Below are 23494 nucleotides of genomic sequence, written 5' to 3'. Positions count from 1 at the left end.
TCTAATACATCCTCATTCGTGGAATACTGCCTTATTCTCCACTGTATTTCGCTTTGACGATCTTGGCAGGGTCGGGAGTCAATCAGACGCTGTCGAATTCCTCGGTCATACCACCCCCTCACGTCTTATTTGGTATGGGGTTGTTTCCTAGTATCTCTAGGCTGTATTGAGATGTTTACCTAGGCTATACATAATAACCGAGTTAGAAAGTGGAACATTGGGTGTAAATATTTCAGTGGTCTCAAAGCATGCCAGTCACCCAGTCCTATGGCTAATTCCATACCTTTTCCTTCCAGTAGAAGGTTAAGAAACGCCTTAATTTCTACAGGTATAAAATTGCGAAAGCCGAGTGTGAATCGTCGACCTGAAAATTACTGATACGTCAACTGAAGTGACAGACCCTACTAGAATACATAATAGAGACCTCATGAGGTAAGTTAAGTTCGGTGGGTGGTCCACAGGAACGAGACGATCAATGATAAATCACAGGATGCTTCTCCGCACACTGATCGTCTTGACCATGACCGAGAAATAGCAATGATGGACTTTCTAGGATTCTCACCTCAATTGGCCGGCCCTTGCAGGTTGAATTACTGCATATTAGCACCTTGTACGCTATATTTTTCTTCCAATTTTTAATCTTTCTTTTATTTATTTCTATTTCCTAACCCCCCTCCACCTTTCTTCCCACCCCCCGCTCCGACGTATTTGAATAATTACCTTCCACTCAAAAGAAGTTTATGCTGAACTCGTAGTAGGTAAGCTTTTGAACAAAGTCCCTGTGTTGGCAGGCTTTGACGTACCCATCTCTCAAGGTTTCATGAATCAGGGGGCAAGGCACAAGCTGTGCTCACCAACTGGGCTTGATGTAGAGCTCGGTTCATTTCTTATTCAGCTTTTCGTCCTTCTTAGGTAGTCGTTGTCTATTCCCCGGCATAAAATAATTTACCCTGATATTGATGATCTCAAGCACTCTTAGTCTTGTTTGCTCTCATGGTCAGGATGGGGCTAGGTGTGTTAGAAGACACTGCACTTGCCCAGGTTCCTGGTAAGTATCTATCGGCCTTCAGTACCTGCTGTAGATACTTAATGGCTTCGGCTTTACCTAGGCACTTCTGATATCCTTGAAAGAGAAAGCTCTAACGAGCAGACCGATGTTGACACTAACCTGAAATATGACCGCTCGGGTACGGTTCCTATCCTCCTAGTTCCTCAACCGAGTGATGATCCCAATGATCCTTTGGTATGAAGAGATCCTCGCAACATGTTGCTCTTGAAATGTACAGTGACTGATAAACCCACAGAATTGGCCGTTATGGAAGCGTGATATTACACTGCTAGCCCTTTCCTTCGTCGCAGTTCTTTGTGCAACAACAAGTTCTCTTATGGCTGCCAATACCGTGACGGTATCTCTTCACTTTAAGAAGAGCTTCACTTCGGTTGCCCTTCTTACTGGATATCACCTTTGTGGTGTGGGTGTTGCTGGGATATTGATCGTGCCGACAGCGCGAGTATGGGGGAAACGCCATCTTTTTCTTCTGGGGAATGTCCTAATGGTAATAAGTTGTGGCTGGGCAGGTGGAAGCGCCAACAATTATACAAGTTTGGTATGGGCTCGAATCTTCCAAGGAGTTGCTCTAGCACCTTTTGAAGCTTTGGTCAATACTTGTGTCGGTGATTTATACTATGTCCACGTAAGTCTGAATAAACCCCCAATGATCAATGCCTGTCCCTAACAAGCATCGTAGGAGCGTGGCAAAAGGATGGCACTATCGAATGTTGCTCTCTTTGGGGCCGCTTTTCTTACACCGGTTCTGGCCGGTAAAATTACTCATTCTCTTGGGTGGGAGTGGACATTTTACCTTCTGGCCATCTTCTCGGCGGCGGCACTGCCTTTGACTTTCTTCTTGGTCCCTGAGACAGCATTTAGGCGCCCGGAATATCTAAACAATGACTTAAAACAGATCGTACATCAAAGAAATGAAAATAGGATGTGCTTACAACAACAATCCAATGAATATCCACATGAAGCCGGCCACACATCCGGTGAGAAAAAGCACCCTTCGCCGCTCACTAATAGTGAGTCCCAGGCTGGATCACAAGAGCGAGGCACGAATTTAAACATGACTGTCCCTGCGAAAACCTCATATATCAAAATGCTGAAGCCGTTTAACGGGCGCAAAACGGATGAGAATTTCTTGAAGCTTTTGCTCAGACCATTTCCGCTTTTCTTTCACCCTGCAATTCTTTGGGTAAGCACTCGCTGAAAAAATATCTTGAGACCAGGCCCTGACAGCCGTAGGCTTGCTTAATCCAAGGTGTAATCATCGGCTGGACTGTCTTCATTGGTGTGGTACTAGCAGCCATCTTCCTAGGGCCTCCCTTGTGGTTCAATGAAGTCCAAACCGGATATCTGTACACAGGCGCTTTTATCGGCTCTATTCTGGGCTTAATCCTCTCGGGCCTACTTTCTGACTCTATGAATAAGATCATGATCAAGCTTAACAAAGGAAGATATGAGCCTGAGTTCCGCATTCTCCTCGTTATCTTTCAGTTAGTCTTCAGCGGTGCTGGGCTTTACGGCTTCGGCATAGTGGCCCAGGATGTGGACAAATATGGTTGGCTTGTGGTTGATGTGTTCTTCGCATTGGTAATTATAGGGATGGTCATGGGTGCGGTTGCCAGTGCGCTGTATATCGTTGATGCCCACCGTGAGTGGTTTCCATCTTCTACTGCGGTTATTTTTGAGCGCCCTCGCTGATAACCACAGGTCAAATTGCGATAGAATCGTTCACATGCATGCTAATATTCAAGAACATATTTAGTTTTATACTAACATTTTTCGCTTATGAATGGTTGCTCTCGAACGGTATTAAGCCGGCATTCTTGGCCATATCTAGTATACAAATGGGGATTTGTGCCTTGAGCATCCCCATGTGTAAGTTTCATTGATCATGCGGGTGTAAGGATGGTGAGCTAACGCCTGTTTATTAGATATCCTTGGTAAACGAAATCGTTCTTTCTTCACACGTCACGATCTTCTAAAGATTTTGCATCTATGGTGATACTCTTGTGTTGAATGTTGCGACTGGTTGTATAGAGTTAGTTATTTAGAAGCGCGTTGTTTAATCCTAGGTGTTGGGGGTTTTGTCCCCATGAGTGATAACCACCTTTTCTTTTTTCTTTTCTTTTCTTTTCTTTTCTTTTCTTTTCTTTCTTTCTTTCTTTCTTTCTTTCTTTCTTTCTTTCTTTAAATTTTTTTTCTTTCTTTTTTCTTTTTTTTCCCCGTCTTTCCTCTGAGAAATAGGAACTGGTTCATTGTTCCCCCCTTTCCTTTCTTTCCTTTTCTATCTGGTAACATACAATCTACTCTGTACTCTACAAACTACGGAGGTACATCAATGTATGTACTTTCGGTATTACATCGGTGGAGGGTCTAGGCCCTAGGGATCTACCTTACAAAGGATCAAAGACCAGTAAGATGTGCAGCCTCAGCCACCAGTTCGTAAGGACAACAGGAAAAGCCTAACTGAAACCTGTTAACCGGGTCATGTGATGGGAAAATTTGGGTCTCACCAACAGAAAACCCCAGGGTGGAAGTGGACGGAAACGGAAAAGAGCCGAAAGAATGTTGTCTCTTAAAATGTCGGGATGGAAGAATCACCAGTCGGTGGGATGTAACCTTCTTCCTTCTTTCATCTCACACTGCTATTAAAATCGACGTCATGACTAGAGCAACGTGAGAATCATCTCCTCAGCCTTACGTCGCCAAGCCACTCTAAAGCTACGGGTGATCGTAGCATCCGTGGATCGATCTCTGCAACCAACTACGTCACTGGCAATATTATACTCTCGTCAAACTTCCGGAGCCTCCTTCCTAGAGTCTATCCCGTCACTTCCGCCCAATCGCTCGGTCTTTTCTCCTCCCTGCTGTCCTGTTCTCCTCTTTTTCTTTCTCGGGAATGCCTGCCTTCGCTGCAATCCCTTGCTTCCTGCAACGCGCTGCGGACATTATCTTATCATGGCTACTATTGAGCAGCCCCCAGTTCAGAGCATTCCGCGCTCCCGGTCAACCCGGTTAGCGGACCAAGGTGAGTGACCTTTAGGCAGATTTTTAATCTGCTTCGTCTCCGAATAGGACCCTTTGCGCTAACAGGCCTGCGGATAGCCGCGTCGGCGGCCCTTTACGTTACCCATCCTGAGCGAAGACTATCGGCTCGCGAGCCATCGGCGTTCGAGACCGATCTATCCAGTATGTATAACCGATCAACATCGGCATTCTCTAAGTGTGTAAGGTAATGTGAAGTTAACGGGTTATAGACTTGAAAGTGCCAGGCTCACGTCCGGGCTTCAGTCATGCATCGGCAGTGGCTGCTTTGGCACACGCGAAGAATAGACAGCTCGAAGCTGAAAAACAGGCAGCAGCAGCATTCTACGCCCAAGATCATCATTCCGATATTTCGAGCTATGGCGGGAATAGAGCTGGAGCTCCCGCGCGCAGGGACCGTAGTTCGATATCGAGTTTGCCCCCGAGCACGGAGATCTCCGCAGCCGATTTAACACCAGAGGCGCGCCGCGAAATCTCCGAAAGAGAGAAAGCTGTCCGTGCTGCTAGGGGAGCTCTGTATAGTAATAGGAGGAGAGCCGAATCTGCGCCTTCTGAAGCGCCCTACGCAACCTCGACGGGCCAACTCAGCGATCTTGACGCCGCAATGGAGGCTAGCCGAATTCAACACCTTACACATGTCAACCGTCGACTTTTCACTGCAACCCCACCTGTGGCCCCAGAGATAGAGGAGCAGAGACGGAAAAGTGTGCTGCAGGCAGCTGCCGTGTCAATGGCACGGGACATGTACAGCCTCACAGAAGCTACCGAGCCAGAGCAACTTTATCCATCCATTCCTGGCACCCAGGCAAACCATGGGCGGGTGCGTCCCAAACGATCAGTTAGTCGACCAGAAGCAGGGGCCGTTCAACGGGCAGTAAATCTTCAGGAGACCGCTCAGAAGCTTGCAGCAGAGAAGCTGGCCAGCATGCAGGATGACACCGCAGTATATCGGGAATATTACCGACTTGAGCAGGAAGATACTCGAACCAGCGTACCTACCCGCAGAAGGAGATTGTCTATAGATTCAGATGCGTCTGAATTCGACGTAGAGCGGTCCAGAGAGATTAGGCATCAGATGACTAGTCTCCGAACAAAACTTGATGCGGTGGATGAACAGAGAGACAAAGATCGGGCTCTTTTAATGGAAGCTGCGAAGAAAAATGTCGACGCAGTTTTGCAAGACATGGAAATGCGCGTCTATGCTGAGACCGGGCGCGCCCCTGCTGCACTCCAGAAAGAATGGGAGGAGGCAGCGTTGACCCGCGCGCGGAAGGATATGCAAGAGACTGACTGGCAATATACCTCAGGCGAGAAAGTCAACCTTGGGGCTCAGAAATTTATTGATATGTCCGATGTGGAGGCACTTGCTCGTTCAAGGCTCCAGCCAACGTTTGATGAAATTACTGATCGCGCAGAGACGGAAAGAGCTAAGGAGTTAGAGCGGCGCTTGGATGAAGAGGAAAGGCAGCGTCGTGAAGCTATAGCTCGTCAACGAGAGGCCGACCTTGTGGCTGAGGAGAAGAGACAGAAGGGTTAGTGTTCTCAAGTTCGTCCTCAACACATCACATTGCTAATCTTAAATAGCTGCCATGAAACAAGAGTTGAAAGGCAGAGGGGAAAAGACATGGCTGTGGCGGAAAGCTAAGAGGGCCCAGGAGCATGAGCCCACTATAGGAAAACACACCGTAACCAGGGCCACCGAGGGACTCGAGGGTGCGGCTGAGGAGCATGCGAAGAGTGCTCCACAAGAAACAGAGCAGCCGCAGTCTACGCAGGCAGGCAATGAGGCTACAGCATCAGGTGCCATGGTAGATACAGGATCTACAGAGCCCATTACGAGGACAGAATCGAAACTCAAAACGTGGTTCAGTAAGTTGGGCGGCCGTCGCCCCAGTGCAGGCACAGGTGAAGCTCCAAAGGTAGCGGAGGGCAATCGCGAGACACCCTCAAACGCGGTGGAAGAGACAGCCCAGGCAGCAGAGGGACCGAATGAGTCAGTCGAGACAGCTGAAACCGCTGATGCAACTGACTTAGCCGAGGTGGATGGTGATAACGAACGTGGTGCGCCTCTTAAGTCCAATCCTGTTACAGCTGATGATCTGCAAGAAATGCAGAGAAAGTCAGTGGATGCAGGTACGCTGGAGGCTACGAAATCTGGAGGGCAGGCAGTTGAGCCAGGGTCCAAGGAGAGTCCGGAGCAGAATGACGACAAGCGATCTCGTCTGAAGTCCAGACTTTCGCAGATGGTCTCGAGGAACTCGCAAGATAAGACGGACGGAGTTACAGATCAGAATAAGGAGGCCGATGAAGGATCTGTGCCTGTCGAACATACTGCTGCGGATGAATTACCTTCGCACGCTACTGAGCGAGACGCACTACGTGAGAGTGCCGCCGATCAAGGATTGCCTGTTCCGCCAGCAATTGGAAAGCGAGCAAGCAACGGTACTACTGGTCGTGAATCGCGGTTCTCTGAGGACCTTTGAAGATGTGATTGTATTGCTTTAAGGTTTCTGTACATCTTTTGTCGCGGTTCTGGAACCCCGTTTGATCTTTTTATTCTTGTTTGTGGTGTGGATTGTGTGCTTTTTGGAGTTGGAATTACTATAGGAGAATGAACAGGTAAGGCGTTCTACGGGACTTTAGTACATATGAAGGGACATGCCTGGACTACTAATGCTCTAACTTTTTGCTGAGTTTTTCCATGACTTGATTTGCAACCTAGTATGTGAAAAGCACAAGTATCTAACAATGCTTCTATCGTTATATATGTACGATTAATTGTACTCTTATTAATCATGCAACTCCCACAGGCTGGGTGTATCCTATGCCACCCTGCTGTATCCACTAGGCGTGTCTTCCGAAATTATCATGAGATTTTGCAAGTAGTTCCCCCTCTCTGACACCATTTCCAGTGTCCCGATTACGGAGAAAAGGAGATTATCTCAACAGATTGATCTTCCACCAATCCCTGTCCCGAGCCGGGACATTAATATCGCGAGGGCCGAAGGGCACTTTCGAGGGAGGGCAGTGCTTTATATTATGGATGCTTCTCACTTGCATCACCTAATGACAATGGAAAATTCAAGAGCAGTGTCTATTGTAGCCAGCGAAGGATATGCGGTTATTCGGTTTTGTCTATCTTGTTTGGCTTGCTCTTCTGACGGGGGCCCCGCAGGTATCAGGCATCGACAATGGGAAGACCACTGATGTGGCGTGGGACAAATACAGTCTGTCCGTGAAGGGCGAGCGACTTTTTGTTTTCTCCGGTGAATTTCACTACCAGAGACTCCCCGTTCCCGAGCTGTGGTTAGACGTTTTTCAGAAATTGCGTGCGAATGGATTTAACACCATCTCGGGTATGACAGCCCATCAGAACTATAGAGATGCCATGTACTAATAACATAGTGCAGTTTATTTTTTTTGGAGTTATCATAGTGCTTCAGAGGATGTATTCGATTTCACGACGGGTGCCCATGATATCCAGCGCTTATTCGATTACGCTAAACAAGCGGGCCTGTATGTGATCGCCAGGGCAGGCCCATACTGTAATGCGGAGACTTCTGCCGGTGGATTTGCTCTATGGGCCGCAAATGGACAGATGGGCAGTGAACGGACGAGTGATGAAGTCTACTATAGAAGATGGAGACCGTGGATCCTGGAGGTTGGCAAGATCATTGCAGCAAATCAAATCACCAATGGCGGCCCTGTTATTCTGAACCAACATGAGAACGAACTCCAGGAAACAACCTATGATTCCTATGATACCAAAGTCACCTACATGGAGCAGATAGCGAAAGCATTCGAGGAAGCCGGGATTGTCGTCCCAAGCAGCCACAATGAAAAAGGTATGCGCACAGTGAGCTGGTCGACTGACTATAAGGACGTCGGAGGGGCTGTTAACGTGTATGGGCTTGACTCATATCCTGGAAGCCTCTCATGCACCAACCCAAACTCTGGATTTAATCTGGTTCGTACATACTACCAGTGGTTCCAGAATTACTCTTATACACAGCCCGAATATCTGCCCGAATTTGAAGGGGGTTGGTTTCAACCTTGGGGTGGGTCGTTTTATGACAGTTGTGCGTCAGAGCTCTCCCCGGAGTTTGCAGATGTCTACTATAAGAATAATATCGGCTCGCGCGTAACACTTCAGAATATCTACATGACGTTTGGAGGCACCAACTGGGGCCATAGTGCAGCTCCTGTCGTTTACACATCTTATGACTACGGCTCCCCTCTTCGAGAGACCCGAGAGATTCGTGATAAGTTAAAACAGACCAAGCTGCTTGGACTGTTTACCCGAGTGTCGAAGGACCTGCTGAAAACGTACATGGAAGGGAATGGTACCAGTTACACTACCGATGACAGCATTTACACCTGGGCCCTTCGGAACCCAGATTCGGACGCTGGCTTTTATGTTGTGGCTCACAACACAAGCTCATCACGAGAAGTTACGACTTTCTCATTGAACGTAAAGACATCTGCAGGTATGTGCCTTATGCGAATGCCACTTTACACACTCTCTGACCTGAGTAGGAGCCACTACCATTCCAGATATTGAACTTGATGGCCGTCAAAGCAAGATACTTGTCACAGACTACAGGATTGGCAGTGAATCCTCTCTTCTGTATTCGTCTGCTGAGGTCTTGACGTACGCAACGCTCGACGTGGACGTACTTGTATTCTACCTGAATGCGGGTCAAAAGGGTGTTTTTGTGTTCAAGGACGCACCGGCTGATCTTAAATACCACACATACGGCAATTCAAACTTGAGTACGTCGGAGACCAGACAAGGCACACAATATTCATACGTCCAAGGAGAGGGATCAACAGCGGTGAAGTTTTCAAATGGAGTGCTGGTCTACTTGCTCGACAAGGAAACCGCATGGAACTTTTTTGCACCCCCTACTGTTTCAAGCCCGACGGTTGCTCCTAACGAGCATATCCTAGTTTCCGGTCCGTATCTGGTTCGGGGGGCTTCTATAAAGCATGACACTGTGGAGGTCATTGGTGACAACTCCAACTCCACTTCAATAGAGTACGTTGCGATGCCGAGCCCTTTGTTTGTATCGCCACTAACCCTTTTACATTAGAGTATACACGGGCGATGAGCATGTCAAGAAGGTGAGCTGGAACGGGAATCTCATTGATACCAGAGCAACCACATACGGCAGTCTTATCGGGACAGTCCCCGGAGCGGAAGACATAGAGATCTCTCTTCCTTCGCTTAGTTTATGGAAGGCGCAAGATACACTTCCTGAGATTAGTCCAGGTTATGACGACTCCAGGTGGACGATCTGCAACAAGACTACTTCGGTCAATTCGATCGCTCCTCTTTCTCTTCCAGTACTTTACTCTGGTGACTACGGGTATCACGCAGGGACCAAGATTTACCGTGGACGATTTGATGGACAGAATGCTACCGGGGCCAATGTTACGGTGCAGAATGGCGCAGCAGCTGGATGGGCGGCGTGGTTGAATGGTGCTTACGTGGGAGGATTTTCAGGAGACGCCGACAAAGTCGCAAGCTGGGAGGTGCTCAAGTTCAACCTTTCGTCTCTCAGATCTCGCGACAATGTGCTTACCATCATCACGGACTACACCGGCCACGATCAGAACAGCCAGAAGCCTATAGGCACCCAGAATCCGCGGGGGATCATGGGGGCCACACTGATCGGAGGAGGTAACTTTACGTTATGGCGTATCCAAGGTAATGCAGGTGGAGAGGAGAATATCGATCCAGTGCGTGGCCCGATGAACGAAGGTGGTCTTTATGGAGAGCGGATGGGCTGGCATCTGCCAGGATACCAACCCCCCGAGTCGGCCTTGGACAGTAGTCCCTTAGAAGGAGTACTCGGCGCTGAGGGGAGATTTTATACTACGAGCTTCGAACTAGATTTGGACGAGGATTTAGACGTCCCCATTGGACTCCAGTTAAGCGCAGCGGCTGGCACTAAGGCGATTGTGCAGATATTCATGAATGGATATCAGTTCGGCCATTATCTGCCGCATATTGGGCCGCAGAACTTATTCCCATTCCCGCCGGGAGTGATTAACAACCGGGGACAGAATTCACTAGCAATTAGCATGTGGGCGTTGACAGACGCGGGGGCGAGACTGGAGCAGGTGGAGCTGAAGGCATATGCAAAATATCGCAGTGGGTTCGATTTCAACCGGGATTGGAGTTATCTCCAGCCGGAATGGAAGGACCGGGCGGAGTATGCGTGATTGATACAAGTGAACTTGAGTGAGTTCAATGAAAGTTGAATAGCTTCGAAGGGTACTATTATTATTTATTTATTTCTATGAGAAAAGAGAGGGGGGGGGTGGGGGGGACAAAAAAAAAAAATAGAGGGAATCAAACGGAAATCAAAAAAAGCCCCCCGTTTGGGGGTTCGTTCCATTTAATTCAGCTTTTTTTATTTTATTTTTTTTTTCTCTCTCCACCGCCATTTGGTGCGCGGCTCCACGCTGGAATCAAATGAATTTGATCCACGTCGCCTTGCATTTAAATAAAGGTCTGCGCGCGTTGTATCTCAAATCTGACATAGACTACTCACTACTTCTTATTTTCAAAATCACTACATATGATGTATTACTACTGTGTCTGATCTCAGTCCTTGCGCCACCTCGTTTCATTCAGTTTTTCATTCGTATATGAGAATCCACCTGGATATCAAACTCTTTTCCCAATTAGACCCGCGATGACCTCTCATCCGCGCTCCTCCAGCGTCGATCTGGACTCTCCCGATCGCCCATTCGATAACATTATCAACTTTCGTGATGTTGGACGTTCCATTAACCGACTCATGGGGAAAAAGTATGCCCATCACTGTTTAACCGAGCCTCTACAGGAAGGATGGACGACGACACTACCGTTGATGGGCCTGAACTAATTGCCATGCGAATCGTACTATAGGGTCTTGAACGAAGGTGTTTTATTTCGCAGCGCAAGGGTAAACCAGTCTCTCAACTTTTCCAGTTTTCTCGTATATAAATCCAATAACTTGTTATTGATGCGTGTAAACAATTCCAGCTAGATGATGCCTCGGAAAGAGATAAACGGCGTTTAGCAGATGAACTTCATATAGCTACTGTTATTGATTTGAGGTCTACGTATGTCCTTTTTGCTTTGCTTTGCTTTGTTTTTCTTTTCTTTTCTTTTCTTTTCTTTTCTTTCTTTCTTACCTACCCACCGGCCCCCCCAAATTTTATTTTCCCTCCAAAATATCATAGTAACCTACTTGTATTCTACATGATATTATCATTTTCAATATATGACAAGTCATGACAATGGAAATGCTAATGATCCTCAGAACGGAACACCAAATGGCAACCGCCAAACTCCATGCCGAAACGGGAACTTCTGCTTCCCCTAATAATAATAACACAGACCATTTGTTTCAATTGCCCCATGTCCGCCGGCAATTGATTAGTCTGACCGGAAAAGCTTTCGAGCGATCATTGCTGTGGCGTTTGGATTGGTGGAATTTCTTGTATGGATCAACAATGAAAAAGATTGGAACGGGGAAACTAATGAAGTTAACAGCAAGGTCCTTGCTCTCGCGGCGTCCGGTTACCGTAATGATGCAGTGATTATTGTCGGGGAACAAGTCATGTCGCCTCGGGGTCTGATCGGATTGGGTCTGGATACCCTCGATAGCAGCACGGCTGAGATGAGGGAGATTTTTGAGCTCTTCGCGTCGCAGAGGGACGGTGGGGACCGAACGTATCCGGTGCTGGTGCATTGTACCCAGGGAAAGGACCGTACGGGGCTCGTGATTTTGATGTTGCTGCTTTTGACGGGCGTTGTGAGTGACGAGGCTATGACGGCGGATTATGTGCGTTCGGAACCGGAGTTGGTGGTTGAGGTGGAGGAGCGGATGAAGGAAATTCGGAAGTTGGGATTGTCGGAGGACTATACCAAGTGTCCGGATGGGTTTACCTTGGAGATTAAGAGGCATCTCCAGGAGAGATACGGGGGTGTGGAGGGGTATTTGAGGTTTGTAGGGGTTGAGAAGAAGAGGTTGGATGTGATTCGAGAGGCCCTGGTTGCTTGATCTCCCTGTGCTTTCTACTAGTCGGCTGGTGTTTGGCGTTGGTTGATATTGTTGTTGCATGTACATGATAAACCTTGATGTTGACTACTAGGTAATGTTAATGATAGACGATACGGTTCTTTGATCATGTCAATCGTTATATTCAAGTAACCGGTATATTCACACACATTAGAAGGTATATCGAAGAACAAAATAAAAAGCCAAACAAGGATTGTATACATCACTGAAATCAGCCCCACCGAGGTATATAGCACACATACATAACCCTAATGCACCGTAAATGCAAATGCAAACCCAATCTAGACAGTAAAAAAGTTATCAAGCAAGCCGATCACATGCGCTGTCCACGGTAGTAGCTATAATCCATATTAGGCCCGGCCGAGTCGGTCGTTAATGGCTCTTCAATCGTGGCGTTAGGCTGAGCCATGCCATTCTCCATCTCAGACCTCACGATCCGCTTCTCGCCCTGTGGAACATGGCGGCGAGTGCGCACCGATGGTAACAGATCGACAACGAAGGACAGAACGTAGAATGTGAAGATGAGGGCGATTACTGCGAACCGTGGTTAGCTGGCTCAGCTCCCGTGTCCATATTATCAAGCTTCAAGTATCACATACCCCATTCCAAAACAGCCGCTGCGTTTCTCTTGCTGGGACCTTTCTTGCCGAGGACGGCGAATGCAATGGCGAGGGCGATCTCGATGATAATGAACATGAGTTTAATTACAAAGCTGGCGAATAGGACCCGATGCTGAGAGCGGTAGAAAACGCCCAAGCGGAGGTACTCGGCGCAAATCAGAATCGCGCTTATGATGTAACCAACCCTATAACCGTCAGCATTCTATTTGTCTGACTCTCTTGTCGCTGTCAGACTTACAAGAACATGACCAGGAACCCATCGTGCATGTCCGGGTGGCGCACTGTATCGAAAATCGACAAGAGAATGAGCCCCAAGGCGCCCGCAATCGAGAAGAATATGGAAAGAATGGCGCAGGCTTTGTCAAACCTGCCTTTGTTCGGCACCAATTGACCGGCGTGTCGCAGCCACCGTTCGGAGATGAACGAGAGATCCAGGAATACAACCGTTATTACACTTCCGGTGATGAACAAAGGTTTGAGGCCCTGTGCGCCAATATCGGAGATGTACCTATTCAACTGCGGTTAGTATCCGATCGTACCCAGGTTATAGACAACGCCATACGCAATTGTTTGTCCCTCTTCCATACTAGAATATATCGGCGTGCCCTGTACCGCCCAATTGCCTAGCATTGCAAGGAGCATTGCTAGTCATCGTTACTATTTCGTCACGCATTCAACCAACGACAGAGCCATACCTATCCACATGAAGGCCGATATGACCGGAAAAATCCAGAATGAAATGATCCACATTATGACCACCCCTCGCTCCTGACCCTCTAATTTGTTCTATATGTGTATTCTGTCGAACCCAAGGAGAAAGCTTATAATTTTCAGAAAGCGGTACAATGACTGTCTTAAAACTTTATATGTCAGTCCATATATTGTTACTAGAGATAACGTAGCGCGAGAAAAAAAAATAAAATAAATAAAGAGTAGAGATCCAGCAGGCAGTAAAACATAAGCGCCGGAAACTGCGGAAGTGGCTTAGACGAAACTTACACAATGATGCCTAGCGTGCAACTCTCGGCGCTGATGCCGATACTCGTGGCGTTTTATAAGTTTTACAGGTGGTGAAAATCTGTCCAACCCACGCGCTTGTAAGTAGGTATAGAGATATACAGCGAAAGGGGTAGCAGTAAGGGGCAAGGAGCCGTCCGTGGTGGGTACGGTCGGGAGATGAATAAAAAATAAAAAAGAAAAAAAGGAAAGAGAAATATGAACCGGGGGTCGTGGAGGAATATGTTGCTTAGGTTTTGTATGAGAAAAAAAAAAAAAAAAAAAAGAAAAAAAAAAGGATCAACGCAATTGATAATCTACTATTTTAATTTATATAGCCAGGGGGCTGTGAGGCTGGGAGAAATGAACGAACAAGAACCAGTGGCCAAAAAGAACCGTCGATCGGCCTTTATCATGCAATAAGAGGGCCTCTTCAATTGGCAATAGTGAGAGAGGGCTGGGGGAAAGAGAGCGACTTAAGTATACTTAGTTTTACTACGTACTGAAATTTTTCTGATGACTTCACAGTCCCGGCGTCCGTCGACGTCATTACCGGAGATCTCTTAATTCCGAAGATCCCATGAGTCTATCCATAGATACTTACAGTGACATACCAAGGTACAGACAGGTTAACGTAACCTCATGGCCGTCAAAAATGCCCTTTTTATCCCCAAAGGACCCATTCCCCCACCCAAAATGGTTAATGGCAAGGTGTCTGATTCCGCGGCATACTGAGTAATCTTCTACTACCCCATTTTCCGAAAACTCATGAGTCAGGAAGGTAAAAGTTCTGAACCATAGATTTCGAAATTTATGACAATAGTAGTATTACCGCCCGCCGTACTATAAATAGTCTTGTTATGCATTCATTCCTCTCCGTCTACTAGTATGTCGCTCACAACTTCTGGACAAACCATGATATTATCAGGCAAAAGGGAAAAAATGGAAAAGTCTATATTATTCATAAATACTGAACTCCATTACGTCTGTTGCAGCAAAGCCACAATGGTTCCAAATTCCACCCAAGCAGTAACCCAAGACAAACCAAAGAGACTGTTCCCACTAGACATCAAGAAGGAGCACAACACTGGGGAACTTCAGAATCTAAGAACGGCGGCGGCGTTGACGGTTTCCTCTGCCGGTTGCTGTACGACCCGTCGGCACTTTGCGTTCATCTACATTCACGCTCTGTACTCGGCTATCGTCATCTGAATCGCTTTCCTCGTTATCGTCGTGTGACCCCTCCACCGTAGATCGAAATGGAGTCTTCCGAGGGGTGAATGAGCCCCGTACACTGCTAGGGCTAGCGACGGCTTGGTATGTTGACATGTAGGACGATGGTCGCCGATAGGCTCCCTGCAGAGGATCCACTGAACTACGCCTTGCATGCAAATGTTGATCTCTTGAATAAGGAAGCTGATACGGAGGCACCAGGCCGGGGTCATCCGAGAGAGGATATGCGGGGGCTGTACCTCTTAAGGACGCTTGCGGGGATATAGTGGAATGCCGCTCAGAATATCGAGGTGAGGACTTAGGGGACGGAGTAGGCGGTTGAGATTGTCGAGACGAAGCACCGGAGCTGCGGGCCCAACTGCTGCCGGCGAGTCGATATGGCGCGGTCTGTCCGCACTGCGATATACTAAATCCGCGTCGCTGTACGTCTGACGTGGAGCTATCCCTCGACCTAGAACCCTTAGCGGTGGGTTTCCGACGTTCAGGATCCCTCTTGCTACCGGTCTGCATTCGCTTTCGTTCCAGTGCCCCAAGTTCTCGTTTCGATAATCGGACATTTTTCTGTCCCAGCATCTGGGCGCGTCGGATCCGTTCCAGGGCATGTTCCACGTGCCATTCCTCTTCATCTTTCAAGGCCAGCTGAACCGCATAAGCTACCGTACTATCCTCGCCTTCATGCAAGCTATAATCCATACCATCGACAAACCCCGTCCCATCAGAAAACTCGTCATATTCCAACATCCGTTTCCGCCACCCTAAGATTTCATCCATGCCCATACCAGCCAACTGTTTCGCGTACAAACCCCAGTTATCCCGCAGAAGGTACTCGTCCTCGCTGCTAATCTCCTGGATCCGTGCGTCACCATCCACCCACGGATCCGCCCATCTCCCAGTTTGTCTCCCCCGTTGTGCCCCTGGTGGTCTTCCCCATCGGGGCATACCGTAAGGAGTTCGCGGCCGACCACCTAGACCGCCTCCTCTGAAAAAGCATTCTCGATCGGTTTATCCATAAAAGCGGCGTGGCCAAACACACACACGCCGGTAGCCCCAATCAGCCACAGTACGGTGCTGATGGGAGAAGCCAAGAAGCCGAGAGGGACCGCCACAATCAGCAATCCGGTGTAAAGCTGGGAAGTGTTGAACCGGGCAAATCCCAGATCTAGGTCGCGGCCCTGAAGCTTTCCGATCCCGTACAAACCACCAGTAACCAGGATGATCACGAAAAGCAACATAAAGTTCGTCAGCAAGCTGTAGATGCTGAGCATCACGAAGACCGCGGCATAGTTGCTAGAAAAGTAAGAGAGGTTGTAGTTCACACGGCTCTGAACCTCGCCGAAGTTGGCCGGCTTGGAGACCCGTTTGACGTCAAGGAACTCGGAAATGGGCCGGAGGTTGGCGAATCGAGAGCCTAGGGATTGGGATCGGAGGCTGTTAAAGCGCTCACCGAAACGCGAGGTAATCGCATCGACAGGAATCTGGATTGGGCTCATTATGATGATTGCGAAGGAATTGGGATAATCACGTAAAGGATGGTGATTGAATAGGAGACGATCGGAACTCTAAGTTCGTGCGAAAGGGATTTACGAGCTGGTGTGCGCGAAGGATAGCCAGAAAGTGATTAAGGCAGACCGAAGAAGGGAGTTCGAGGGAGAAATAGGGGAAAGTATAGGTAATGGTAATGGTTTAGTTGGCCCGAAAAGTGCTGAAGAAAAAGTAAAAGACGTTTAACCCTTTCGGTCGGTACGTATTTTTGTCTGGACTTTTAAATGGACCGAGCCAAATAAGCACAGACGATCCAGCCGCCTTGCAAGGCAGCCACAACTGGAAATTTCAATCACCCTTTGGCGATCAAGGGAGAAATGGTCGATCTCCCTCGGAGAGGAAATCGATTGTAAGAAAAAAAGAGGATGGCAATGAACGAAAGGAAGAAAGATCTTGTCCACATCTGACTCATAAAGAGGGCGGGAAATAGTATGTTAGATGTGGTTCCCCGGATTCATGGGCCTTTCCTTTCACCGCTAAGAATAGAAGTGGATTTTGGCTGAGACCGGATTGGGTTTGGAGACAAAGACGAAGACGACCAGTTCCAACCACGGTCCAGAGGAGATGGAGGGTTGATTTTCACGTTGCAGTAAGAGCGACGGCCATCTCGTCACTTCGATCCGGCGCCCTCTCTTACTCCATCATCTTCCAATCCAACTACTACTGACGGTGGTATGTATACTAGTACTTCGGGCACTGGTACTGGTACTCGGTACTGGTACATACAAGACAGGTACACCCAGAGAAGGGGAAAAGAACAACAAACTTGAACAGGGACAACGCTGCATTTATTGTAAACCCAGCACTCCCCCTCCTACTCCTCAGAATCCCTAATAGCGAATGGATTTCCCGCTCAGACTATCCAAATGTCTTTCTCCTCCTCAACTCTCGCCTTACTTTTCAACAAATTTATGTGACCGTCATTGGTCCACGTCGTTGCCCTGCGGAAGGTGGATCGTCCTCCAATCCGGGTTTCGTCACATTGGGTAGCCATGGATGGTGGATCCATCATTCACCTTCCTGGTTCTGTACCGTACGGAGTATATCAAAGTTACCTGACCGCCTTGGTGCCTGATGACAGATCATAGCTTAGGTTATTTGCCTGAGGATGATACGGTAACATAATCGAATAGGAAATGTTCGCCAGGAAATAATAATCCTCCACAACTCATAGTTTGTGTATGTATGTGTGTGTGTGTGTGTGTGTTGGCTTCCCTGAGTAATACCCCCCGCGCTAGGTACTCTCCTTCCAATTGACTTCGGGTTTAGCGGCTTGACCGCTCCCCTCATTGCCAAAAGATGAAGTCCACAGCACTCCGCTTGGTCGTGTTTGCTGTCCTGTTTGTTCTTGCGACGGCCTGGACTAAGGAAGGTCAGCTACCCTACTTTCCCTTGTATAGCTAGTATACTCTAACCGCAATTCATCTCTAGACTATGAAATCTTCTCCCTCCGTGATGAAGTTGCGGCGACGGAGGGTACAAATGTGACATTTTACGGTGCGCTACCGTTCTATCCCCCCCCCTTTTCCCCGAAATGTACAATGTTTTGATAATTATATCGACAGATTTCCTCGGTATCCAACCCAATGCCAACCAGGATGACATCAACAAAGCCTATCGCAAGAAGTCCCGCCTCCTACACCCGGATAAAGTCAAGCGATCCTTCATCGCCAATGCTTCCAAGGATAAATCCCGAGCCAAAAACAAGCAACCGGGCGTCCACGTCAATCAGGGCCCGAGTAAGCGAGAAATTGACGCCGCTGTGAAGAAAGCCCATGACCGTGCTTCCCGCTTGAATACCGTTGCAAATATCCTTCGTGGGCCGGGCCGAGAGCGTTACGACTACTTCTTGAAAAATGGCTTCCCCAAGTGGAAGGGTACCGGTTATTACTATTCCCGCTTTCGCCCGGGGCTAGGATCCGTCTTGACTGGCCTGTTTTTGGCTTTTGGGGGTGGTGCTCATTATGCTGCTTTGGTTCTTAGTTGGAAACGCCAGCGCGAGTTCGTTGATCGGTATATTCGTCAGGCGAGGAGGGCTGCCTGGGGAGATGAGCTAGGGGTTCGTGGTATTCCAGGTGTGGATTCTGCCAATGTTACCGCACCTGCCCCAGCCCCAACACCCGAAGCGGAAACGAGTGCAATGCCCATCAATCGCCGTCAGAAACGCATGATGGAGAAGGATAATCGCAAGGAAAGCAAAAAAGGAAACCGGGCAAGTTCCCGAAACTCTGGTACCGCGACCCCGACAGGCGAACCCGTGGAGCCGTCCGGACAGAGGAAAAGAGTGATCGCGGAGAATGGGAAGGTTCTGATCGTTGATTCAGTTGGAAAAGTGTTCTTGGAGGAAGAAACGGAAGATGGTGAGCGGCAAGAATTCCTACTGGATATCGATGAAATACAACGCCCTACGGTGTGCGACACGATGTTGTTCCGGGTGCCCGTCTGGTTTTATCATAAAACTGTTGGCAGATTGCTCGGACCTTCTAGTGCCCCAGGTGACGAGATCGTCGATGAGGAACCGTCCGATGTATCGGAGCAGGCTGTTGAGCAAGCCAACGACTCTGCCGTGACACCTAAAAGTCGAGTATCAAGAAGACGAGGAAAGCGCTCTCAGAAGTCTTGACGTGACTGATATAGAAAGCATTCCGCTTTCTGTATGATTACTCATTATCTTCTAGTTTCGGATCATCGATGCTTGTCTTCCAGGAGAGTCGTAATCCCAAACATGTCTAAATATCTGTCCAGCTTTTTAGGTAGAGAAATACATGCCATGGAGCCCTTCGCAGTCAATTGCACCACTCCAGGAGTAGACACTGTTAGATTCAAACAAACCACTTTAGATGTACCTGCACATGCCGAAAAACGAGGGAAGAAGAAAAGACACTCGGTAGAATTGCAACTAACCCTCCAATATCGCACATAATAAGTCTGGAAAAACGAAAGCGAATATCAAGTATCGAAAACCAAGTATATATCATGTCATCATTGTCATTATGCTCATAGATGTCTTTACCTTTCCGCACATCCATCGTACCATTCATTTCTCAGCCAAGCGCTCCGCTATACCACACAGCCTAAATCGAGACATAGCGTCTTTCGCTCCTTACATGATCATCTTCGCAATGCTCATCATAGATTTCAAGTTCTCCATCATGCCGCCCTCTCGAGATTGTCCACCTTGACCGCCAAAGATGTTCTTGGGCAGACGAATGCCAATAATGGCGAACAGTTTCTGCAAAACACCGCTTGTAAGAAGCGGTATGAGAACCAGGAGTAGCACCTTGATTGGGTGCTCACGGGCATATTTGTAGATGTCACGTAGCAGTCGTTTAATGATATGGACTACTTTTTGGACAAAGCCAGACCGAGGTCGTGCTCGCCGCGACGAGGACGAGTAGACCGATGGACTGGATCGGCCGGCGCGGCTGCCTCCGCCGTTGAAGCTAAAGAATGAAGGAGCAGAGTGCCGGGAATGATGGGTGGAATACGTTGGCCGGCGGGAGGGAGAGCGTTTACGCCTCGAGTGAGAAGAGGAAACGGACGATTGTGTATCAAACCAGCCCATTGTCTTTCGGTAAACCTTTCGGTTCGCTTACTGCGTATGCGAAAAACTGGGAAAAGGGGGGAAGAGATCGTGCGAAATGCTTCCCTTGTCCTGAGGGCAAGACGGGTGGAAATGGTTTCAGAGAACGTGCGTGCGTGTCCTCGTATGCAGCTCAATTGTGGCGATAATGCCAGTAGCTAGTTGCGGAGTTGGTTGCTGCAGATGCGCACAATTCCAGATTCTAGGCTCTTTGCTGCAGCGGCTTTGTCTCCACCGCTAGAGTCCAGAATTGCTTAGGCTATGTGGATGATTGAGCGGAGAAAATCCAGGAACTTATTCCACTGAAGTAATACGGAGACGGAAAACAAGAACTCCCAAAACGATGTTGGAACTGGGCTCAAAGGAACCAAGTTTTGATAGCGGGAAAGGCGGGAGACTTGTTTAAAGAGGCAAGAGAAGGAAATTAGATTGGAATGAAGTGGAATTGATGTGTGGACAGTGGACAGACTGACTTTCAGCAAAAGACATACACTTATGCAACAAAGTGGGTGGCTGGAGACTTCGGGCGCTCCTCATTGGTGGTGATACCCAGGAACCTCATCCCGTGCGCGGGTTCATGAACTTAACTGTAAAGGAACAAATAAAAGAGAAATTCAACGATAGTAAGATGATATTCATATCCACTGGAGTGCTGCATGAGCTCCCTTTGCCTACACTCATTGCATTTTCCAATGTATGTGTACCGACTACTAGCACTAATAGTAGCACAGTCAAAATGCGCCACCACTTTTCGCAGCCCCAGGAAAGTCATTCTGGATAGCTTCCCAGAATGGCTTTCCACCAATCTGCATATCTTTGAATGCGGGACATGAGAAGTTCAACAATGGTGTGGATATTGCATCATTGATCATATCCAATGGTATAGACAAAGCCTTGTACAGCCCTGCGAGCGCGTTAGGGCTGAGGAATTTCAGGGCTTCAAACGCAAAGCAGAGGAGGTTGTTTTCCTCCAAGAGGGTGGTTAGGTTGAAGGCGCCACCTGTCGCATCAGATAAATCGATTCCTGTGAAACTATTAACGGCTCCAGTGTTTCCTCCTATACTAGTCTCATTAATACTTGTCGGAAATCCTGTCGACAGACAGAAGCAGATGCTCACCTTCCGAGCTCGGGATACTTCAGGAGCCAGTCGAGTGTGTCAAGGTTGAGTTGCACCAAACCATAGTCTACTGGAGTCTTGTACCAGTTCTCAGGGATTCTTTCCCACCCTTCCCGATAGGTAAAGTTGCCCTCTTCGCCGTAGATAGCAAAGAAATTACGAACTATTTCCTTGGCTATTCAACGGTTAGTTCCCAAGCCTTCGAGGTTGACTGCCAGTCTTAAATCTTACTCAAAATGCCCTCTGGATTAACTCGTGAATAATTTCGAAAAAGTCTTGCCGGAAATAGATAACCGGCGTTGCGCGCAATCAACCCAGTCACTGGCCCGTAGTAGAAATCTGGATTGGTCTGCTTGGTTTGATCCATACGAATCTTCGCTCGTTTTGCCATCAGGTCCATGCTGAATGTGCCGTCCATGGACATGTCGTACCATTCCATGAACTTGCTCATGTTGAGAGCGTGGTTGTTGCCGGTTGTATAGAGGTCATCGCGCGTATTGGAAGAATCAGATTCAATGAAATTGTGGGAGCCAATGAGGCCTTGTGGCTCGCCTGTGACAATTTAGAGATTGCTCCCAGTTAGATACTCGGTAAGAGACGAACCAAGGAGACCCCCAAGGTTCCCTAGAAGATTGCTCACGCCTGTATCCCTTCCTCCAATGGAAAAGCTGGGATCTAAAGACAGTGGATTCCCTGTCCAAACTGTACCCATCGCGCCGAGGATCGTCGCAAGATCGACTCCCATCCCGTATACTATAGTCATTAATCTGGTAAATTTTGCAACTAGGAAATGGGTATAAGCCTACCTTCATTGATGGCAGCAATTACGTCGGTGAACTATGAATCATCAGATATGGACGCCTGTGGGTCGTTAAACACGCAGGCCTTTCACTTACAGACACGACACCGCTGCGAGGGATATATGCATGGTTCGCCAAAGCGTTCAGGCCAGGACAAGGTCCACGCTGATCACCTTTCTCAAAATCTGGAGGCTGGAAGGTATGCTCCCCAGTGACTTCATTTCAATAATCTTTCAGCGACACTCATACTTGGTACATGTGGGAAAGACCTACTATCAATTGGAGATCTCATAGAATCTATCAGCAAGCGCTTGTGCACACCCGCCTTGACTAGATATTGTATATTTGGATAAGGACATCTCTTTTCAATATGCCCCATAGTTCTCATCTTTTCGAGCAAGTTCTTTTCTGGAGGGAGACCTGTGATCAAGGATCCCAGTCCTAGAGTAATCAAGGGCAGAATTACTTTAGAAGTCCTCATGGTTTGAGCAAATGACAACGACAGATAATTCAAAACGAGGGACCAAAAGGACAGGCTCAAAGAAAGATTGGCTCAGAGGCGAAAAAAAAGGAATGTACTGTATTTAGCGGTCATATGTTAATGCCGAACGTATAAGTAAGAAGTGCACAGGGCAGCAACGCAGATTCTCAATGGTATGTATATTGATAGATCATTGACCTTTATAAGGTGTACTTACATACTATTTCGCTTTCTGGAAATCAAAGGGCGACTTTTATTTACTAATTTCCTTCCCCTGAGTCGTCGTAAGTACCGAGCTCGGAGTAGCTTCAAAGAGAAACCGTTAAAGTACTAACTAGTATAGTTGCCCCTGACCTATCCCAACAACCCCCCTCCTCTCTACCAGCCACTAAATTTCACTTACTCTTAAGTACGCTAAGCTTACTAGCAGAGGGTCGCGGCCCTCGGGCGGGAGAGTACTGTCTGTGCTATAGTAAAATTCTAGTTTTATCCCAAGAAATACATAATCGAGCCAGGCATAAAAAATTATAAAGCTTAACAACTTTTTCAGTTCTGTTAGTATTTACTTCAGGTACATCAAATAACCCTATTCCATATCAATAGCTTTGGTGGTTATGCTAGATTCTTTGGACCTTAGGCTGAGATTTATATAGTAGATTAGTAACTTTTATACGTTGAAAGTTAAGCATAGAAAATAGATAGATAAGTAGATAGACTTTGATACCACCCCTTTAACGGAAAAAGGACAAGAGTCACCACAGTGTCACAGTACTATAACTCTCAGATGGTCCAAGATTGACGATTGCATACAAAAGTTGACTAGGGCTAGTGGTTCTTTTTCTTGGTAGACAGGCTGAGATAACCCGCCCATCCAAGGGCTATCGCAATACTTCCCTATTTTAGCTAGGTAGAGTGTATCTTTATGTCTCTTGTGT

The 23494-nt window shown here is 47.7% G+C and overlaps 9 protein-coding genes across 9 annotated transcripts; 5 read left to right on the top strand and 4 right to left on the bottom strand.

The window, feature by feature from the left end:
* Positions 1 to 1002: 1002 nt before the first annotated feature.
* On the top strand, positions 1003 to 3122 carry BDV27DRAFT_171402 (putative MFS transporter; the record flags this gene model as incomplete). The annotated part of the gene is made up of 7 exons (XM_032075587.1): positions 1003 to 1048; positions 1110 to 1243; positions 1305 to 1694; positions 1749 to 2252; positions 2303 to 2711; positions 2771 to 2938; positions 2995 to 3122. 7 exons carry the CDS (start codon positions 1003 to 1005, stop codon positions 3063 to 3065), a joined length of 1722 nt encoding a protein of 573 aa, XP_031928888.1. The 3' UTR covers positions 3066 to 3122.
* An 899-nt stretch (positions 3123 to 4021) lies between these two features.
* Positions 4022 to 6591, top strand: BDV27DRAFT_144162 (uncharacterized protein; the record flags this gene model as incomplete). Its single annotated transcript, XM_032070221.1, has 4 exons — positions 4022 to 4091; positions 4157 to 4252; positions 4321 to 5640; positions 5693 to 6591. The coding sequence occupies 4 exons, from the start codon at positions 4022 to 4024 to the stop codon at positions 6589 to 6591; spliced, it is 2385 nt and encodes a 794-aa protein (XP_031928887.1).
* A 625-nt stretch (positions 6592 to 7216) lies between these two features.
* On the top strand, positions 7217 to 10336 carry BDV27DRAFT_171400 (glycoside hydrolase family 35 protein; the record flags this gene model as incomplete). The annotated part of the gene is made up of 4 exons (XM_032075586.1): positions 7217 to 7464; positions 7519 to 8595; positions 8645 to 9146; positions 9202 to 10336. The coding sequence occupies exons 1-4, from the start codon at positions 7224 to 7226 to the stop codon at positions 10334 to 10336; spliced, it is 2955 nt and encodes a 984-aa protein (XP_031928886.1). The 5' UTR covers positions 7217 to 7223.
* A 231-nt stretch (positions 10337 to 10567) lies between these two features.
* On the top strand, positions 10568 to 12232 carry ptyA (putative tyrosine/serine protein phosphatase). Its single transcript, XM_032066513.1, has 5 exons — positions 10568 to 10928; positions 11028 to 11064; positions 11145 to 11224; positions 11425 to 11604; positions 11658 to 12232. The coding sequence occupies exons 1-5, from the start codon at positions 10813 to 10815 to the stop codon at positions 12166 to 12168; spliced, it is 924 nt and encodes a 307-aa protein (XP_031928885.1). The 5' UTR covers positions 10568 to 10812; the 3' UTR covers positions 12169 to 12232.
* Positions 12233 to 12287: 55 nt separating this feature from the next.
* Positions 12288 to 13833, bottom strand: BDV27DRAFT_126289 (Frag1/DRAM/Sfk1 family protein). Its single transcript, XM_032066512.1, has 5 exons — positions 13502 to 13833; positions 13369 to 13450; positions 13045 to 13314; positions 12786 to 12991; positions 12288 to 12720 (listed from the first exon to the last, which is right to left on the bottom strand). The coding sequence occupies exons 1-5, from the start codon at positions 13554 to 13556 to the stop codon at positions 12500 to 12502; spliced, it is 834 nt and encodes a 277-aa protein (XP_031928884.1). The 5' UTR covers positions 13557 to 13833; the 3' UTR covers positions 12288 to 12499.
* Positions 13834 to 14906: 1073 nt separating this feature from the next.
* Positions 14907 to 16525, bottom strand: BDV27DRAFT_144158 (PRA1 family protein-domain-containing protein; the record flags this gene model as incomplete). The annotated part of the gene is made up of 2 exons (XM_032070220.1): positions 14907 to 15957; positions 16071 to 16525. The coding sequence occupies 2 exons, from the start codon at positions 16523 to 16525 to the stop codon at positions 14907 to 14909; spliced, it is 1506 nt and encodes a 501-aa protein (XP_031928883.1).
* A 1351-nt stretch (positions 16526 to 17876) lies between these two features.
* BDV27DRAFT_156571 (putative endoplasmic reticulum DnaJ domain protein Erj5) lies at positions 17877 to 19200 on the top strand (the record flags this gene model as incomplete). Its single annotated transcript, XM_032072358.1, has 3 exons — positions 17877 to 17949; positions 18009 to 18074; positions 18143 to 19200. The coding sequence occupies 3 exons, from the start codon at positions 17877 to 17879 to the stop codon at positions 19198 to 19200; spliced, it is 1197 nt and encodes a 398-aa protein (XP_031928882.1).
* Positions 19201 to 19287: 87 nt separating this feature from the next.
* On the bottom strand, positions 19288 to 20604 carry BDV27DRAFT_126285 (uncharacterized protein). The gene has a single exon (XM_032066511.1). It carries the CDS (start codon positions 20140 to 20142, stop codon positions 19681 to 19683), a length of 462 nt encoding a protein of 153 aa, XP_031928881.1. The 5' UTR covers positions 20143 to 20604; the 3' UTR covers positions 19288 to 19680.
* A 287-nt stretch (positions 20605 to 20891) lies between these two features.
* BDV27DRAFT_144156 (peroxidase family protein) lies at positions 20892 to 22457 on the bottom strand (the record flags this gene model as incomplete). Its single annotated transcript, XM_032070219.1, has 7 exons — positions 20892 to 21222; positions 21279 to 21453; positions 21510 to 21830; positions 21882 to 22031; positions 22085 to 22115; positions 22175 to 22293; positions 22352 to 22457. The coding sequence occupies 7 exons, from the start codon at positions 22455 to 22457 to the stop codon at positions 20892 to 20894; spliced, it is 1233 nt and encodes a 410-aa protein (XP_031928880.1).
* Positions 22458 to 23494: the final 1037 nt, after the last annotated feature.

Source organism: Aspergillus caelatus, assembly GCF_009193585.1.
Source record: "Aspergillus caelatus strain CBS 763.97 unplaced genomic scaffold BDV27scaffold_62, whole genome shotgun sequence".
NCBI lineage: Eukaryota > Fungi > Ascomycota > Eurotiomycetes > Eurotiales > Aspergillaceae > Aspergillus > Aspergillus caelatus.
This window is presented reverse-complemented; position numbering and strand designations above follow the sequence as displayed.